The sequence below is a fragment of the Silurus aristotelis genome (assembly GCF_946808225.1).
Source record: "Silurus aristotelis genome assembly, chromosome: 17".
Taxonomy (NCBI): Eukaryota; Metazoa; Chordata; class Actinopteri; order Siluriformes; family Siluridae; genus Silurus; species Silurus aristotelis.
The window spans coordinates 13,225,779-13,244,729 of record NC_139590.1 but is presented as its reverse complement, the minus strand read 5'-3'; the positions used below and the strand labels follow the sequence as shown (position 1 = coordinate 13,244,729).

At 42.1% G+C, this 18,951-nt stretch overlaps 1 protein-coding gene across 9 annotated transcripts in view; it reads right to left on the bottom strand.

Moving 5' to 3' along the window:
• Positions 1-18,571, bottom strand: part of bptf (bromodomain PHD finger transcription factor) — a 32,792-nt gene extending 14,221 nt beyond the window's left edge. The window contains exons 1-21 of one of the 9 annotated variants that reach the window (XM_083567125.1): positions 17,647-18,556; positions 15,035-15,860; positions 13,425-13,654; positions 9,934-10,134; positions 9,650-9,784; positions 8,479-8,664; positions 8,014-8,162; positions 7,464-7,801; positions 6,967-7,098; positions 6,492-6,621; positions 6,128-6,263; positions 5,460-5,702; positions 3,456-5,298; positions 3,192-3,316; positions 2,963-3,091; positions 2,650-2,800; positions 2,339-2,459; positions 1,557-1,794; positions 850-1,020; positions 363-499; positions 17-131 (exon numbers count right to left, since the gene is read on the bottom strand). In XM_083567125.1, the coding sequence (XP_083423251.1) occupies positions 17-131; positions 363-499; positions 850-1,020; positions 1,557-1,794; positions 2,339-2,459; positions 2,650-2,800; positions 2,963-3,091; positions 3,192-3,316; positions 3,456-5,298; positions 5,460-5,702; positions 6,128-6,263; positions 6,492-6,621; positions 6,967-7,098; positions 7,464-7,801; positions 8,014-8,162; positions 8,479-8,664; positions 9,650-9,784; positions 9,934-10,134; positions 13,425-13,654; positions 15,035-15,860; positions 17,647-18,100 (6,190 nt within the window). In that variant the 5' untranslated portion in view covers positions 18,101-18,556. Of the gene's footprint in view, positions 1-16; positions 132-362; positions 500-849; positions 1,021-1,556; positions 1,795-2,338; positions 2,460-2,649; positions 2,801-2,962; positions 3,092-3,191; positions 3,317-3,455; positions 5,299-5,459; positions 5,703-6,127; positions 6,264-6,491; positions 6,622-6,966; positions 7,099-7,463; positions 7,802-8,013; positions 8,163-8,478; positions 8,665-9,649; positions 9,785-9,933; positions 10,135-13,424; positions 13,655-15,034; positions 15,861-17,646 lie in introns of all 9 variants that reach the window. The other 8 variants (XM_083567126.1, XM_083567127.1, XR_014537656.1 and 5 more) reach the window with 8 other exon arrangements.
• Positions 18,572-18,951: the final 380 nt, after the last annotated feature.

Genomic DNA, 18,951 nt, shown 5'->3' with positions numbered 1-18,951 from the left:
GACAAAAGAAGAATACCTTGTTGAACCATTAGAGGTGTGCGAATAATGGTCTTGCCTAAACTTGTGGTCTGTTGGAGGGGCGAACGAACAACAGTCATCCCAGGTCGAACAGGGGTTCCAGTAGTGGTGACCTGTAGAAAATAAAATTAGTTTAGCCATGAGTTTTCATCATCTACAGTAATATACTGTTATCAGAAGTAACATAAATCAAGACTGCCTTCAATAGATGAGGCCCTTTTACAAACCACTATAGTGATTGTATTAATTGTAAAGTACATAATTCTATGATCACTGAAATATGCTGAGAGGTTTTAGCAACATATGCATAGGGACATAGGGAAAACGCAGAACTGGAAGCATACCTGCTGTACGGATGTGCTGTTGTTGGGTCGGATGTTGATACTGCCTGAGCGAGGCTGGAATGAAGAGAAGGACTGAGCCGTGGCTGCTGTACTGGATGGAATGATCCCCACAACCTTCTGCTGCACCTGGACAACACCTGCAAAAGATTTAAACTCCAAATGGTTAGGCACTTTGACAACGTGGCACCAGCTTTCCACAACAAAATCGACAACTTGGCATCAACAATTTGTAGTTTCTATCTAAATAAAAGCACACAAACCGTTTCCATCTGGGCTGAACAAAATTACAATCCTACAAGCAGACTCACAACTAAGAAAAAGCAGGGTTACCAGGCACTACAAACTTACAATTTATCACAATATCATGCAGTAACCCCCCTGGTGCATCATCACTTGGTTGACAGGAGCTGTTATTATGAGTGTGTGTTTGTGTGCGGGCAGGCCTAATTAAAGAAAGCATGCCAGGATGGGCAGAGGCCTGCCCTACCTCCTTGCGTGGTTGGCACGTTCACTGTGACTATCTTGCTGTTGGCCGGCAGAGGCAGTTTGGCGGTGATGACATTGCCAGTCATCAAACCTGACGCAGCAGCAATCTGGAACGTTTGCCCAGACGCGCTGACACTACTCGCCGCCACTGTGGTAACGGAAGCAGTGGAGGCTGCAAGACACATGACCAGTGGTCACCTCCATAAAAAAAGCCACAGCAAAATTGGTGTGTGGCAGTGATGCCCACAACCATCCATTAATAAAAACACATTATCCAAAAACAACTCATTAGAATGTTAGAAGCTCATTTCAGCCATGGACTTATTTTAGCTCATTCTCAATGATAATCTATTTCTAGAAGTTTCTCTGTGCATATAAGATTGATGCACATACTGGATGAGTGGGCATCACTGATTTAGGACATATGCATACTGCCATTTAAAACTGCTTTGATTGCATCCATGCATTTAATGACAAAACAAAACGGAGATGCAAAATATAAAGCCAACGCAAATAATTGTTCTGAACTAAAAAACCTAAGTGCAAACCAAACAAAAAAGTACAAAAATAAAAACCAAAAAAAAAAAACAAAAAAAACTAAAGCCAAGAAAACAAAAATGTCCAGTCAATGTGCAAAGTCATAAGACATCAATGAAAAAGTTTAATAATGGAAACTTTTTTTTTTATTTTAGCCACTAAATCACTGACCTGTATTGCTTTGGCCCTGCTTGACCCAGGAGGCAAAGGACTGCTGGAAGTTCTTGCCCTGCTGAAACTTGACTGGAGTACCTAGCTTGGTGGCAAGAACTACTTTTGTCCCAGGGGTGACTGGACTGGTCAGAGAACCTACCACCACCTTCTGGGTGGACGATGCAGTGATGGTAGGTGTGCTGCCCAAGTTGGATTGGGTTATGGTTCCTCCGGCTTTCTGCTGCTCCAAACGTTTCTACAATATGTTTATACAGAAGTTTGGTGATAAACCCCCCAAACAAAACCACAGCCAGGTTACAGCCATTTGGCCAATCAATTTACAACTTCATCAGTAATTATCTAACATGACAAAATTTGGTGAGCCACAGTTTTGAAAGGTTGAATTTTGAATGCCAGTCTTCAAAGGTTTCAGATAATTGGCCTAAGTAGTATTTATATAAAAAAAAAAAAAAAAAAAAAAAACCCACACTGTCAACACAAAAAGTCTGTTGTATCCAATGTTTTATATATATTTTTGCAATCATGGTTTGCACTTTAAATTTACAGTTTTAAGGAGCTAGAAGGCTAAGAGTTCTCTCACATTAATTCTTTGTTTTGCTGGAAAATGTGTTTTGGAAAGGAACTGGTAGAAGAGTTACTCTGGGAGCCCGAATTACAGTAAAATAGCAGAATATCGAAGCATGCGTCACCAAAGTCTATTTTAACAAAGGGCCATATAAAAAATATATTTTTAAAAGTTTAATTTTTCTACACAGATGGGCTTATGTCTAATTTTCTACCTGCTGAGCTGCTAATCTCTGTTGCTTTAGTTGCGATTCCAACTGGGCCTTGACCTCCTCAGCTGTCTTCTGCACACTAACCTTAGTTGGATCGGTTGCCTGTGCCTTCTCCCTTTCAACCCTGTAGAAAAATCAGTGTACTAAGTATCCAGCATTATAATAAATACAAATCAGACTGGGACAAACTGTTGGTAAAAAAAAACTAAAAAAAACAAAAACTACATATTTATAAAAATATTAAGAGGATTAGGTCACAGTCGTCTTTAACGGATGTATGTAACGGGGCGTCTCAGTCAGTCAGACAGAATCACCTTTCAGTAAAGGCTCGTATCTCCCACAGCTCCAGCTCTTCCTCTGGCACCCAGTTCTCAATCACAACAGGCCCCGTCTGCTTAGAAGGCTCTGGTTTCTTTGGCCGCAGCGCACTTGAGCGCAGACCTTTTCTTTGGGGTGTGGGGGTCTCTGCATAAAGGTGGATGAGAAAATATGCATAGTAGGTTTTCACTACAACTTAAATGGATCAAATATTCAACTTGACAATAAAAGGACATTTTAGTGGAGACCAAAAAAAAAACTTAACAGCAAGTCTGTCTCTCATATCTTATTTATTTTAGTTCGCATTACCTTTGGGAGTCTCAGGCACACCGAGGGGACAAATGATTTTCCTGATGCAATACTCCGAGCGGATACTATAAGGTCCCACGTCTCTTCGCTTAATAATCTCGGTTGTTGTTATTTCAGTGTCGGATGTTTCTGTTGATGAAGATATAAAAAAGTAATTAAGTATTTTTTTTTTAGCTCCTTTGTGTAATTCTGCGTTCAAAATATTTAATAGTGGTTAACCTTCGCTCACCTGTGCGTGTGGTTCCAACAGCAGGAGAGGGCTTCACTGACATATCGTCCCACCTGAGGCATGCCCATAGCAGGCGTAACATCAGACTTACTCCAGCCAAAGACTTTACCGTCTGAAGTCGGTACCTGTGAAAAAAAAAGGATTCATGATAATTAAAAGAAAGAACAAGAACACAATGAATAGGTTAATAAAACTCTTTCCAATCCTGTTCCAGGAGTTCCCCATGTCCTGCACATTTCAATGATTAACCTGTTGCCAACATACCTCCATGTAATTCCAAATGTGGGTCTTGGGGACGGATAGGGCCAGATGTCTAAAGCGGGCTTGGCATTGTAATTAAAGATAGGCACCTCGCGGATACCCGCTCGCCTAGCAAGTTTCTTTAAATCATCGTTGGGAAGCACAAAAATGCTCTTCTTGCTGCTCTTGGTTACAAACTTTCGATATGAAGGAAGGGCCGTACCAGAGCGTGTTTTCTTGCAGCGGGAGAACTTTAATAACCGCACTGTGTCTCTGGTGGTGTACTCTTTACTCAGGTTGATTGAGGTCACAATAGTACTTGTGGGTGCCGACTTGGCATCGGTAAACGTTGCCGAGACGACGGTCTTACTCTGCTCTGTAACTCTGGCTCCATGGGTTAGGTTTGCTACCTTGGTAACTGTGGTGGTGGTTGTAGTGGAAAGAGTTGAGACTGACAGTGTGGATTCCACTTTTGGTTCAGCTGATGTCAAGGCTGAAGGAGCTTTAATGTCAGTGGTACCATCAGGCAAGCTGGATGCTTCAACACTTTGTGACTCAGTGGACACTGTAGTGGTGGTTGTAGTAGTGGTGGTGACTTGAGTAACTATGGTCTTGGCCGCACTACTACTGTTAGTGCTATTCTCAGCAACATCACTGCTTAGGCTGGACTCCTCTGTTGACAAAATAGGTGATGGGAAGAGAGTTTTCAACTTAGCCTCTTCAGTCTCCATTGGTGATACCTTGGTACTGTTACTAATCCCGACTGACTTTACAGTTTCAACGTGAGAAAGTTGGGAAGGAGAAGAACTAATCGCTGAATCAGCTTTTCCCTCACTGCTGCTGTCAAGTTTGGCAATCTTAGAGGGCAGATACTCCAAGTTTGACTTCTCCACACGACTCTCCTCATTAGGCTGAGCTTTCTCGTTCTGACTGCCTTGAGTCAGGTCACCGTTCATTAGCGATTTTATAGGATCCTTTAGAGGAAGCGTTTTTGCCTCCTCCTCCTCTTCATCCTGCTTCATTTCCTTTGAGTTGATGTTATTGGTCAGCTCTGTAGGCAGAGTGTCCATTGAACCATCACTGCCATTGACATGCAACGGTAAGCTTGTTTTTAAACTTAGGCCATTCTCTGCCATGGAAGAACTTGTTTCAGTTGAACCTTCCTTCTCTGCATCCTCAAATTTAGGGCATGCCATTTTGCTGTTTGAATTAACGCTGCCTTCCAAATCTTTCAGAGAACCTCCATTAAGCTCAGTGTCTGTTATTAACGTGCCATTCCCTGTTTTGTGCTCCGGTTCTGGTGCTACTTTTTGCTCCGTTTCTGCAAGAAATGCAGCTGCTTCAGTCTTTACATTGGATCCCAGCCTGACGTCAAGATTTTCAGCTTCAGGAGAACCACGCGCCACCTGTTCGTCTTGGTCAAAATCAAGCTTTTGTACAACAGGATCTTTTTCCTTTACCATTGGGTTTGCTGCGTTATCAGTCCCAACAGTTTTTGCTGCTTCAAAAGCAGGTTCTTCAGTTTTAAGCTGTTGGTTCAGAGATGGATTGGTTTTCTCCTGATCCTTTGTCCCATTTTCACTGATGGGTTTTGAGGCAACAATTTGCTTAAGCTTGTCCAGCCTCTGTCTCTCCTCCAAAGCGAACTGCTTGACTCGCCGCTCCAGAAGACAATCGAGCTTTGATCCTTTGCCCTTCTTCTTGTAAGCTGTGCGAAACTGAAAGCCCTGACTGACATTAACAACATCATCTTCAAATGATGCCCGAGGCTGAACTGCAGCGGCGGCTTTGGACTCCTCTGAATCAACAGATTCCGCTTTTACGCATGGATCATTCGTCAAAGGTAAAGGTGGGCTTATAATGTCACCTGCAAACATGAGACAAATACAGGAAAAATAATTAGATAACAACTAGTAATAATAACTACAGTGATTTTTCAAATATAGTATTTCTCTGTATTCCTTCAAAGCATACTGACAATCCAAAAGATTAACAACTGATGAAACAAGAAGCCACTTGTTTGTATACCTTTTTCTTCACTGGGGCTAGTTAAATCAGAGGCGCTTGTGTCCATCTTTTCAGAGGCTTCATTTTTGTTAATCTCGTCACTCTTATCCACAGCCTTCTCATCCACCTCCATCTTTTCTCCCTTTTGTTCATCTTCTCCTTCGAGTGTTTGCTCCTCTATAGATGAGTGTTCTTTTGGGGTTTCGGGGATTTGGCATTTCTCTGAATAGGATGGCTGCCGTTTAACGACAGCATTAGCTGCTTCTTTGAAAAAAAGAGAGAGGGAAAACCTTCAGCTACATAAACGTATAAGACAACTAAAAACTCAGTCTAAGCTGTTCGTGCCTTTACAGGTATAAGAATTTAAAGTACATTTATGCAACCTAAATATGTACTGTACTTGACAAGTGTACATGATGCTCAGAAAGAGATTAAAAAAAATTGTAAAATAACAAAAAACTGGCACAAAACCCAATAGCATAAAATAATCGATATGGAATATAAATTCCAAGAGGAACATGAATACAATTATACACACACACACTATATATATATATATACATATATAAATAAGAGGATTAGTAAAGTAGTAATATTGACTTAATGGAACAAAAGGAAAAAAATCTATCCTCTAAAGTGAATGCGACAGGAAAGTGTGAATAGATTTTCCATGGACACAAAATACGTACCTTCAAGTGCTTTTCGGTAGTTGACATTTGTGTTTCCAGGTAATCTAGGAACAAAGCGTGGGACATGGGTCTTACTGACCCAGCTCCATCCACCATAACCAGTCACTCTGTACTCCTCACCCTTCTGTTTCCATACCTAGTGCATGATAATACAGATCATTTAGAAAACTGCTGAAATCTTCCAAAGTACAGTAACAAAAATAGACTTGAATAAAATGGAACATTTAGTCCTTTCCTTGGAACAGGCCAATATATTTATATTTTTAGTAGATTCTGCTGGTCCTCACAAATGTATTTAAATTCTAATGGACATTCACATTTAGCAACCTCAATAATATTACAAAGCAAAAATAAAAATAATTACCTGATGCTTAATGGGAAAAGTGTATTTCACCCATGTCGCCTGCTGCATTGTTTCTTCATCCTCCAGCTTTTTTTCTCTTTTTTTCACCTTCTCCTTCTCCTCCCGCTCCATAGCGGTCATTCGGTGGAGCCTAAAAGAGGATTAAACAAAAAAAAAACAGCCCAATGACCTCCTTTTTAAAGAAACTTTTGACAATGCAATTTGCTTAATCAGCATCGTCTAACCTTAAACATTAAATCAGTATGCATGTAAGTTATTAGAACAGGACCAAAAAGCATACTCTGTGCCTCTTTAGAAGAAATGGTTCAGGAAATTACAAACATCCACTGCAAAATGATCAGTACAACACACCAGTAAAACTCGTGTTTACATTTAAATAAGCAGGTTGGATTAAATACTAAAAAAAAAACAGGGTGCAAAAATAAGTTCATAAGCTAATTTAGAACAAATCCTAAGTACGAATGCGACTGCTCACCTAGTGTGACCGAGAGAATCCTTCCATACTGGGAGCATGACCACTGGTTTGATCGCACACTCCAGAATGGCCAACGCCAAGGCAAATTCTCTTGCTTTGCTGCACATCTGGACAGCTTTTATCCAGTTGGACCTGCAACAACAAAAAAATTGCAGAGTAGACATATAAAAGCTGCAATGACTGTCTAGAACTATCCTCCCATTACATGCAGTGGAGTCACCTCTGTGTGGTGGCTGTAATATATTAATAATAATAATAATAATAATAATAATAATAATAATGATTAAAGTAATCGTTATAAAAATGTGGGTTTTTTTTTATTATCACAACCATCCAAACTAGTAGCTATACATCTTCATTCAAAAATAATGAAATACAATTTTATTTTTTTTTTGCTCTTATTTCAAATGCAATACTGAAAAGCAGATTGTATGCAAAAACACTGCAATTGCATAAATTAGAGTTATGGGGAGAGGACATGTTTTTAGCTCTACTACCTGTGTGATGCCCAGTTGGGATGCAGGAAAGGTGCAGGGATGTTGTTCTCCAGCTGAATGATGGTGAGCCTCAGTGTGGACACGGTCAGCATTTTCGAGCCGTGCACTGAGCCGTTCCACTTGAACTCGCCGGCAGGCGTCATGCAGAACTTGTGCGAGAGATGCCGCCGCTTGTCGTGGTCCTCGCGATGCTGGTGTTTGTTAAGTGCCAGAGCGTTGGTGCTGTACTGGTTGTGGTAGACACGGAATTTGCCCTCCTGGCCAAGCTTGAAATAGCCATTGCTGGAGCTGGTCTTTAGGCCTAGGTCTTTCCGGACCAAACTGGACAGCAGAGGAGTCTAAGGAAAGCAGCATGTGATGATTTGAAATGCAGACAGATTCATATAGAAAAAAAAATTATGTCCTGGAATATACTTTGCTGTAAAGGAAATGTTTATAATAAAACATTAAAAACAATCAATGTACATTCAATGTTCAGGTTAGATGCTAGTTTTATTGACTGCGCTAAGTAATGTATAAGTGCTAGGAGAAATAAAGTTGCTCATTTTACCTCTTTAAGTGCTTTGCTGTCCTGTGAGCTGGTGTCCTTGTCCTGCATGACCTTGCGCTGACTTAACTTGCTGTCCGGGTTTCGGAGACGCGTCACCATACGTGTTGCCGACCCTGTTTTTCCGCCATCGCCATTCCCTTTACCCTCACCTGCCACATACACACAAGTCAATTATTTTGGAAACCACACAAATAAAACCCAAATAAAGCTTCATCATAAACTTAAGTGTTTAGATGTATGTTTAAAGCCCAATCACACAACTATACTTTAACACACCTTTTATAGATATATTTTAATTTCACATTAAAATGTCGAGTAATTCGAAATTTCTTATAATTACAGAGTTAAACATTTAGTTAAGATTTCGATAACTGATATTTATGTAGTATGTGTGTGACTCTGTGTTCATTTGGATGTCAGTATGTGTAGCACGTGTTATCTGTTTGTGTCTCGTGCTCAGGGTACCGGCATCATCCTGGCTGTTAAGGGAGGACTGAGACGAGCGGTCTGCGAGATCCGGCTCCTCAGGAGCCCTCAGACAGTCAGATATTGAGAAGTGACTGCTGCAGCTGTTCTCATCAGCAATCTGAGGTGGCTCGCTCTGCAAGACAGGCTCTTCATTGCCTCCGCAACCTGACTCCAAGCTTTTATCTAGCGCACACAAAACAGGGCACATTCGGGTTTCTCATACAGAACGCATCAAACAGTTGTTAAATTGATTTTTTCCAAATGTTTTAAAATAACTTTTATATAAAATCAATAAATTCAGCATTGCTGACAATATTCAGACAAATTAAGGCCAGTAGCATTGAAACCAGGAAAATAGTTCAAATATCTGCTTTTGTTCATATATTTGATTGTGTTTTTATTTTATTTTGCTTGTATCAATTTTCTTCAAAGACTTCAGTGACATATTAAAGAAAAGAAACACAATCTACGACAAATACGTGTGCACATCCCAAGCTAGGGGATAAAAGGAAAGCATGCCAGCGACTCTCTTAACACTCACAGTGGAGATGGCACCATGCCAGTGCTTCTCTATGGCACTATTGTCAGGCAAAGCTAGCTGGGAGGAGCTAACTCTATTGCACCAGAAAGAGTTTTAACACTCCCCCACTGACACCATCACCCCAAATAGAACCAATGGAACTCAGCTCTCAGCCTGGTTAGAACAGGGTTGGTGCAACAGTGAAGCTAGTCGTGGCAAAAAAAAGTGTTCCGTTCCATGAGTGCCCAATCCCATGCCATGAGGCTTTGGCAATGCATGCAGCCAGACTGAACTGTACAAACTAAATGGAAGAGACTTGCAGAATTATGCAAGCAAGAAGCAGCTAGGGCAGCAGGCCAAATCCAATGCTTTTTACTGTCTTGTGGACTTAGTGAGACAGACGTGCCCACAGAGTGCTTAAAAAAACAGGCCAAGAAAAAATGAAAGCAGGCAAAATGGATCTTTTTCAGAGAGTATAAGCTGGTATGGGGATGCATTAAATAAAAGTAAAATAACCAGAACAGCAGCCCAAATGTTTAAGTTAGCATTTGGCATGCAACAAAGTCTCAAAGAAGGAAGCGGAGGCTGATTCAAGCTCATGTGGCACAACAAGGAATTAAAATAACTTCCAGGACCACGCCTCTGTACCTGCACTTTCCCTCTGCACTCCTTCTCCAGGGTTCTCTACAGTGGACGAGGATGTAGGATCTCCTTTTGACGGGACAGAAGAGTCAGTCTGAGGGCGCCCACATGCACTGTTGCTCTCCTCACCAGCAGGAGGCGCTACACAGGCACAACAAACAAACATCCATTCCTGCTCACCTCCCAGTCCAAATCACCCAGGTTCCTTTTTATCTCACCATTAATCTAGAGTTCTTGCACCTTTGGGTGTCGCATTGAAAAGCAGTGGCAAACACAACGCTTGACCTTACCATCAACCGCAATCATGTTGCTGGATGAATTCCGGTCATCAGAGTCCGGTCGTCCAGAAGGCGGTTCGGCAATCGATGAGGCTGGGTTATCACCCTCAGATCCCTCATTGACCTTTAACCCAAGGGTATCCTTTTCTGCAGCTTTTGGTTTTGTCTCATCAAGCTCCCCCTGATGAGCCTTCTGCTTTTCCAGGATCTCATCTGAATAGGAAAAAAAAGGATGAGGCATGAGCAAAGAGGACTGTGAAAAAGAAAACTACAATTATAGAGCAAAACATTTTTTAGCTACTTTACACTACAGTTTCACAACTCTACAAATACACACAGTATTTCCAGGAATCATGTTTTATTTTTTTTGTCTGTTTCTAACAACCATCTGGGTATGGCATGTGAAATTATTTCTTATAGCTGCATTGGTATGTGTGCTTACAACAGAGCATGTGAAACATCCCAAAATCTCGAACAGGAAAACCAGGGCTAAAATCATGCAGTGTTCATTCAGCATAAATGGTGCGATTGCAGCGAGAACCAGATTCAGCACTGAATCGACCCAGTTGCAGGAAATAATCCAAACGAGCTTTGTGTAATGGATGACCGACTCAATTTAGCCATAGATCCGATAAATGATTTGATGGACTGATAAATGGATTTTCAAGTGCTATTAGAGATGCACACCTGATCAGTCAATGGTTCTCTGCTACAGTACCATATGCTGCTTCTTTCTTCCAGACTGAACACAAATCCTTAACGAAGTTAAAAATAACTGCACCGAGTAACCTATCCATCTGTGTTAGCAAAAAAAGAACAAAAAAAACCTACTACACTGCCATTTTATAGTGAGTAAAAACGAGCACTTGGTTATTTTGGTTCCAGGTACCATATACAATGGAGAAGCGTACACAATCTTGACCAATACTATTTGTCTTTTGATGTGGAATCTCTCAGGTGACCTCTACAGGATAAGTTTTCCTCCTACACACGACAAGCTGCTTTCAAGTCTCCTTGGCTATAAATAGCAGCGGGAAAATATTCCCTAAATGGTATGCATGGTACCATTAATTTTCAATATCCATTATATCTGTTGGATTTATAAATGTTTCACTGCTCACGTGCGACGCAAACCAGAGAAGAAAAACGTACGTAATAAACATGACAAATCCGCTGCCTAAGCAAAAAGAGTGGCTTTTAAATACCTTATTAAAAGGTCAGAAAATTGCCTAAAACGACGTCTTCTTATTTTGTTCATCTTGTGAATACGAGTGCGTTAACGCCTCCCTGATCAGTCGCATTAGTCATTACACAACAAGTCAAAAGAATTCAAAAATTCACCTGCAATCTGCAACCCAAATGCTTGATGTTCACAAAGAAAATCTGTATTTCTTGAAAGATTTCTCCTGGTGTCTCATATATTACTAGAATTACTTATACACAGGAAAACACCGAACTGACAACATGCCTAAATGTCTCAACACTCTTTACGAAGCAGCAGAAGAAAGAAAGTGTGAACTCTGCCTTCACACGTTATCTGTGCAAAGTATGAACGTTTCAAAAACTGCACTTCTGTCTTCTGCACTCTTGTTATTCGAACCGCCGTCAGGAGGAAAGTCGCCCGCTAAAGAATATAAAGACGAAAACTAACAGGTATGCGGGGAACCGAAACTTTTGGGCTGCTTATGTGACCGGCTGAAAGGAGACACCAAACGTTCTAATCGCTCAAGAGCAATACAAGAGCAACATGAAGAACATAATGTTCGTCAAACTTTTTTACAACATTTAATAAATGCTTTTACAAAGACAACATAATTCCAGCATCATCCACACAGTGTTTGTGGTTTAACCTTGAGGACTTTTCCCCTTACTTTAAGTTCCCCCCCCAAATATGACTCTTGGTTGCGGATTTATTTTTTTTATTATTATTTATTTTTTTTACATTTTCTTATAACTAAAAAAAAAAAAAGTCTAAAAGATTTTCCTCTCATGCATAATGCAAGGCATTACAGCCTCGATAAAATCAGCGATGCCTGCCTGCATATGCACTAGCTTTTTTTTTTTAAGCCTTTACTTTCATTCTCAGTTTCCATTCACATCAACAGCACAGACACCACACGAGCTATCGCTTCTCTGAGAACTCTCTCTGTCCGTCTGGATGTCCATCTCAACATCTGCATGTCCTTTTATCTCAACAATCAGAGCGAATGATTTCGAGTTTTGCATTGCCCGTTTGTGTCTCGACAGACAAAAGATAGATCAATATTTTTTTTTTTTAAAAAGCCTACACGCTCTGGTGTTCTCGTTACTTTCAAATCACTCTGTGCCACCAGCCGCTAAAAGAAAATGCGGAGCTGTTAGCTGCTAACACGTCCTTAAAAAGCACTTTGGTGTCGGCTTATCGTAGGCACACACTCGCTCACTAATGCGCCCATGTTGTCAAAAGCATCTCCGGTGTATTTCTAACCTCAAACACTCTCACCTCTCCCCCTGTCTTTAAACTGCGTCTGGAGTGAAACGGTGCTTCTGAGGGGTTTGTAAAGAAAAAAAACTCAAAAGGTAAAAAAAAAAGAAAGAGGAAAAAAAAGAAATCTGGTGAAGTGTGTATTTGCTCAAACAGGTGGAAACATAGTGTTGCGCTGTTTAAGGTGCACAAGTGGCATACTGAGCTCGCTATATGTTCATACCTTGCTTTCTAAAACGACAATTACTCCGTTTTATTTGCAGATGTGAATGCGATTACGCTGTTATGTGCATCTCTAAGGAACAACTCAAACATTTCCTACTAAATAGGAGAAAAATAACAGCCAAAAGCATTCCATTCATTCATTCATTCATAAACTGTTTTTATGCTGGTCAAGGCTGACCAAAACATCTAAAGGAAAAAAACTATGAACATGAGAATTCCTGTGTGTGGCATTAGGACGTGGTAAAACAACTGCTTAATGTAACACTTGGATCTTATCCAAAAATCTCCGCTCGCAGTTGCCCTTCTTACTGATGTAGTGTTGGAGCAGTGCACTACGTAATAATAAATTACAGACAACAAAATAAGAACCAGACCAGCAGACATGAATCCAAGCACATTCATAACACACACAGTGTTGCAATGGGCATAGGGCATGTGTCTTCAGATCAGGATTTTCACAACAAAGCGCTAGAAAACGTCATTTTCAGCTGTGCCCAAAACTTTTTTTGTTTTCTAATTTGTTTTAGAAACAAAAAGGATAAAATGCACCCTCTCTATAGTGTGGCAACCAGAATGAAATAATTAAATTTTTACCTCAAATGCAATGATAATTGATAAACAGTCATGACATCACATCCATTCATGTTTTAACACTTACTTACAGAGCTCGATATACAGAAACAATCATCAGCCCATGAACCAAAGAGAAAAAGGGTTTAAATCCCATATTATACAAATAAACAGATGTGCTTTGAATGCATGAATAACTAAAGAGCACTTTATTCTGTGCACCGGTGATTTTCTTGGTGCTTACCATTGGCGGCAGCGAGGTAGGCCTTGTTATTGCCGCGAGCCTTGTTGGTGAGGTCCTCTGTGATGTCCATGTGCACGTAGATCTCCTCTTTCAGCTCCTCCAGCATAGCACAGAGGTCATTCTCCCAGAATTCCTTATCCAGAACCTTGATCAGCTCCCCCAGCTGCACTTTAGTGCTGTAGTACCAGATCCTCTTCCCTTCCTCTTCCTGCTCATCACCATCTTCCTCCCTGATACCGAAAGACAAACAGAGCTTCGGGTTAATCCATACAATTTTAATCTCTCACTGAATTAGGACAGAAGTGTTGTTCTAAACCCGGACCCCGGACTACTAAATGCCTGTGTGTTTTTAAATCTAATATGAAAACGAGGAAGTGTTTTGAAAAAGACATTTAAAAACAAAAAAGAATTCATTTTTACAAGAAGGTTTCTTTGGCATGCCGACTTCCATTAGGAGGCATCGGGATTTTTTTTTTTAACAAAAAAGATACGCTGCCATAAGGCAGCACTTTAATTATAATGCCTCTACATATCCTGCACAGCTCTAAAGAGAAAAGGTTTTGCCTTTTTATAACAAAAATGTGAACAGAATCGATCATTTCGTTTAAAAAGGATGTAAAAAAGGTGACAGGGAATTTATTTTACTGGTAACCCGAAAAAGCTTAACAACTTATACTGTTACAACATCCAGAACCGAACAGTGCATTATAATAAGAACAAGTCAACGCTTTCAGCAAAAACATGACCCAAACCATATCCTGCTGCGCTTCTAGAAAAAGACCACCGAGCTATCAGCAATAAGAATGTTTTTCCGGTTACAGAAAACGGGGGACATTATTATTCCAGACCAAACGGGAGGCCGGTGACCTCGGTTTAAATTTCATTTGATGTAATGCGGTACTACAAGAGGGTGCTTGCTCAGAAAACCCACCCACGTGCGAGATACACCAGCAGTTGGCTCGCTGATGGCAAACACTAAACTCACCTTTTCCTTTCGTACTGAACATCTCCACCTGGCAACTCTCAACTAAAACGTGTGAACATACTAGAGCTGAATCGGGAGTGTTAAAACCTACAGTGTAATATGTTCTGTGCTCCCTCAGGACCCAAAGTGTCTTCTCTAAGAGGTCTCTAGGTGTGTGCTGAAAAACACTACTCAGGTAAGAAGGCAGTCCCCTGTTATCTTGCCAAAGCCGAAAGACACAGTTTTGGTGAAGGCAAACCAAGAAGTCACTTGTTCACAAGATTTCTGCATTTTTTTATTTATTTTTTTTTAAGTAAAAGGACTTCCAGTCTCTGTGGATCAACCTCAGAACCAGGAGGCAGCTTGTCAATCACGGTCAGAACATTTCCTGGAGTTCTAGCCTAGGTCTGTGTAACTGAAGCGGCTGTATTTGTGTAAACATTGCATTTCAAAACGGATCGCTTCAGTCACCTTTTGTTAAATTTCACTGACTGTGACTTCAGCGTAATGCAACATGGCTGGAGGCACAAGTGCATTCACACATACTAGTAATATTTACTCATGTTCTATCTATAAGTATGAAATATTACAATATGATTCACATCCTGGAACAACTTATTTTAATTATAAGAGATTTAAAACTCACACTATAACTCTGCGATTGAGGAACCAGTATTTCCGCTGGTGGCGGTCGTAGCCAATGGGCTCCTGCCGCAGGTATGGACGACTCCTCTGGGCCTCTGTGATGCAGTCGCTGACGCCGGGGACACGATGTGCAACACAGATCTCACACTGCCACTCATCCTCGGGCACGGCTTCCAGAGGCGGCCGCACGCACTCCAGGTGATAGACGGCAGAGCACGTTTCGCAGCAGAGAAGGTCGCCCAGACGGTGGCAAGCGCGGCAATGGTCGTCGTACTGCACCGCTCCTTCGCTCATCAGCTCCTCCCGGGCCATGTTGGTGGTGAGAAAGCGATCCACTAGGAACTGCAGCACCTTTACCTTGCTCTCGAGCGGCCCGTACGGGTACTCTTCAACCTCCAGGTGCTCAAGTGCGGCTCCGCCGTACTCGGGTTCGCTCTCGCAGTACGCTCGCACCACCTCGGGCCAAGTCATGCCGTCCACGAAGTACAGTGTAGAGTTGACGCTGTCCTTAAGGTCAGCAGGCCCAAATGTGGTGTTGGAGGAGTCCTCCTCACGCAGGATGGCCTTGAGCAACGCAATGTGCGTCTCGGCCAGCAGCGCGCACTGCTCCAGGCCCGCCAACGCTGCACAGAAGTCCTCAAATCGGAAGGGCGAGAGACGCAACACTGTGCTGAAACTGCGCAGCACCTCGTACACGGCGGAAGCGCTCAGGAGTTGCTCGGGGGGGATAAGCAGGTCCTCTGAGGACTTGGGCAGCTCCAGCGGAGGGATCTCTTTCTGCTCCAGGACAGGAGACGGAGGCCGCCGGGCTCGCCGTCTCCTCCGGCCTAGTACAGAACAAGCACAGACATAATAAGAGACAATCCTCCGAATTTTTTAGCATGTAAGCAGCATGCAACTGACTATTTATGTTGTATCTGAATCCCAATAACACTATGCATTTACGCTCATAGCCAAAAGTGTGGCAACTCAATTACCTTAATCCTATGCCCTGCTCTATTGTTCTGCATTGTAAGAACAGTCGCTCATCACTTCATCGCCATATGTTTTGCGCGCTGCCGCTGCAGTATATTGTACAAAAATCCAAAAGTAACTTTATCTTGTGCTGCACAATACTGCTATATGCACTATCATGCACTCTCACACTTTATGTACATTACTGATCTGTCATATAGTCTGTATTTTGTGGTTTCATTTAATCTGTATAGTGTCGTATAGTCTGTATTGTCTGTCACCAACAGCTGGAAGCAAATTCCTTGTTTGTCAACACACTTAGCCAATTAACCCAATTCTGATATCCTGCTAAGACACATTCAATGAAAGAGACACAATTTTAAGTCTTTTCTTCTGCACACAGGATCCCTATGTGTGATAAAAGTGTATTCTGAGACTGTCGAATTTGGCACGGAGAGCCTGATGCGTTTATACTTATTTAACGTGATATATTTATGCGATATAATTCGAATGTCTCGAGTCTTCTAAAGTTGAACCTGTGAACAAATGTGTCCTGGGCTGTCACACAGATTTAGAGAGGAGAGACTGATTCGCATCAGGCAGGACGGTGCAGTGACACTAAGAAAGCTGCATAAGGTTTGTCAAACACACATGAGTGAGTGATGGAGGGAAACAGCAAAACGTACAGAAAAAATAAACATTTTAAAAGACAAATCTCTATGCTTTTATCGAGATGCATCAAGAACTTCGGTGATGTCAGTGGGGTATTGGCAGGCCTTCAATATGAAACTCCCTCCATGTGTGAGGTGAAGCGCTACTGGCGCTCGTTTTCAAAACAATCCAACGCATGGGATCCTGTCATTAGCCGGACTAGCTTGTTAGCTACTCAGCTAATGAAGAAGAGCCAGGCTGAGCTACTTGGGCACCTGTTTACTACAGGATTCACAAATAATATGAGAAGGATTCCTTAAAATAAAAAGGTTATATTCCACATATAGGGAGAAAGACGGTCAAATACGTGTTTCAGACAATAGTGAAATACAGAGAGAGCTAGCTCATGAAGCTAACACGGTTTTTCTATTAAGCATCATTCGCTTTCTGTTTAACTCCAGCCCAAACACTAAGAAAGTGTGAGGAGATTCAGAGTTTAAAACTTACCAGGATGAACAGACTGCACAGTAATGTAATAATATGGTAATACTTTGAGTAGTTAAAAACCTTATTTATATTATGTTTAGGTTAGCGGTACCTGTACTAAAGTCAGGCTCAAGACTGAATGAAACAGGCTAAGGTAACTCAGCTAAGCAGCTAGCAATTTTCCTGTAATATTCAAGAATCAGAGGCGACATTATGAACAAAACGTGAATTAATGAGATTATTCCGTAACCTGTCACCTGGTTGTTCTTTTATAGGATATTAAAAACATAAACTAGCTCTTTAACTCGGGTAGCCAACACAAAGTGTGCTAAAAGTTAGGCCTGCGTTTACTTAGCACACAATGTACTCCATTTTGAGATCTCCAGTCAGGTTTGGGATGAGATTTAGCAGAAATCGCAAACATCAGTGATGGTGACGAGGGGATTTTGTCTGCAGGAGCAGTTTCAGGACCTGAGTGTTGAGCTGAACTGTGCTCGGTTAGCTGGTTAGCTGCGGTACTACCTGGAGTGCTGCCGTGGCTGCTCTCTGTGCAGAAGCTGGCATCGTCTTCTTCTTCCTCTTCGAGGTAGTCCGACTCGTTGTCGATGACCTCATCTTCCTCCTCGGTGAGGGGCTCTTCTTCCATGTACTCATCCTCCTCCGAAGCTAAACTCACCGCGTCCTCATCTTCATCGCTCTCGTGGTCGTCGTAGACCACGGCGCTCGCGGCGCTCCGTCTCCCCCTGCCTCTTCCAGCGCCTCTGCCCCTGCCTCTACCCCGCGACGCCACGGACACAGGTTTCCTCTTCCCGCGCGATGAATGAGGGTTTCCCCGCTTGGGGGTCACGAAATCGTCGTCGCTGCCCCCTCTGCGCTTCCCCTTCAGTCCTTTCCGGGGTCTGAGACCGCGCACTGGACCTGGAGAAGGCTCCTGCATCAGCAGGGTTTTGGGCGGCCTGCCTCTTCTCCCCCTCATTACACATAGAAAAACCTATTCTTTCCTTTCTCCGTCCTAGCGCGCACCGGAAGTGCGGAGAACTCGGATTTTCGGGCGCCGACGCAAAGATAATCTCGCAGAGACGCGGATGCGGTAGTCCGATGAAGCCACGGAGTCGGTTTACACGAGGAAAGCTCAAAGCGAACGGCCGGCGTCCCGCTTCGGGTCGCTCGCAGTCGCCATGTTGCTTCCTCTCGCTCGCTCGCTCGCTCGCTCTCTCTCTTGCTTTCTCTCTCCGTGTACTCCAAACACAGCGGGCCGCGAGCCCGGGTCACGTGACCCCCCGCTCTACACAACTGCCTGCGCTCTCAGTGAATTCGCTGCACCTTCATACTGAGAGATACCATCACTGCTCATCAGGTGCAACCTTTTACTCTTCTCCTTTTTCTTCTCTTTTCTTTTTTTTTTATTTACTGGTTTGGTGCAGTGCAATATGCGATTTCAGTTTCTCAAGTCACTTCATTTACGGTCACATTTTTTGCAGTCTGAATGAAGTGTTTTGGAAATGTGAAAACTTGCATTTTCATACCCTTCTATGCACATAAAAAAAATAAAAATAAAGGTGCAATTGTTTACTTTTGAATTGTGTTCTTTTGACTCGATTTGTTTTCTATTTCACCTGCAAATTTCATTATACAGTGAACATATGTGAACTAATGTACATTTAAAGCTTTACTCTAAACATCATTCAATTATACGACACAAAAGAAAAATCGATATTTTTTTACAACTTTGGTCCAGATAAGGTGGTAAATTGAATGAACTGGCAGCTCTTCAATGGTGCCCCCCTGCCTCGTGCCCTCAAATCACTGTGAAAGGCTCCAGGGATA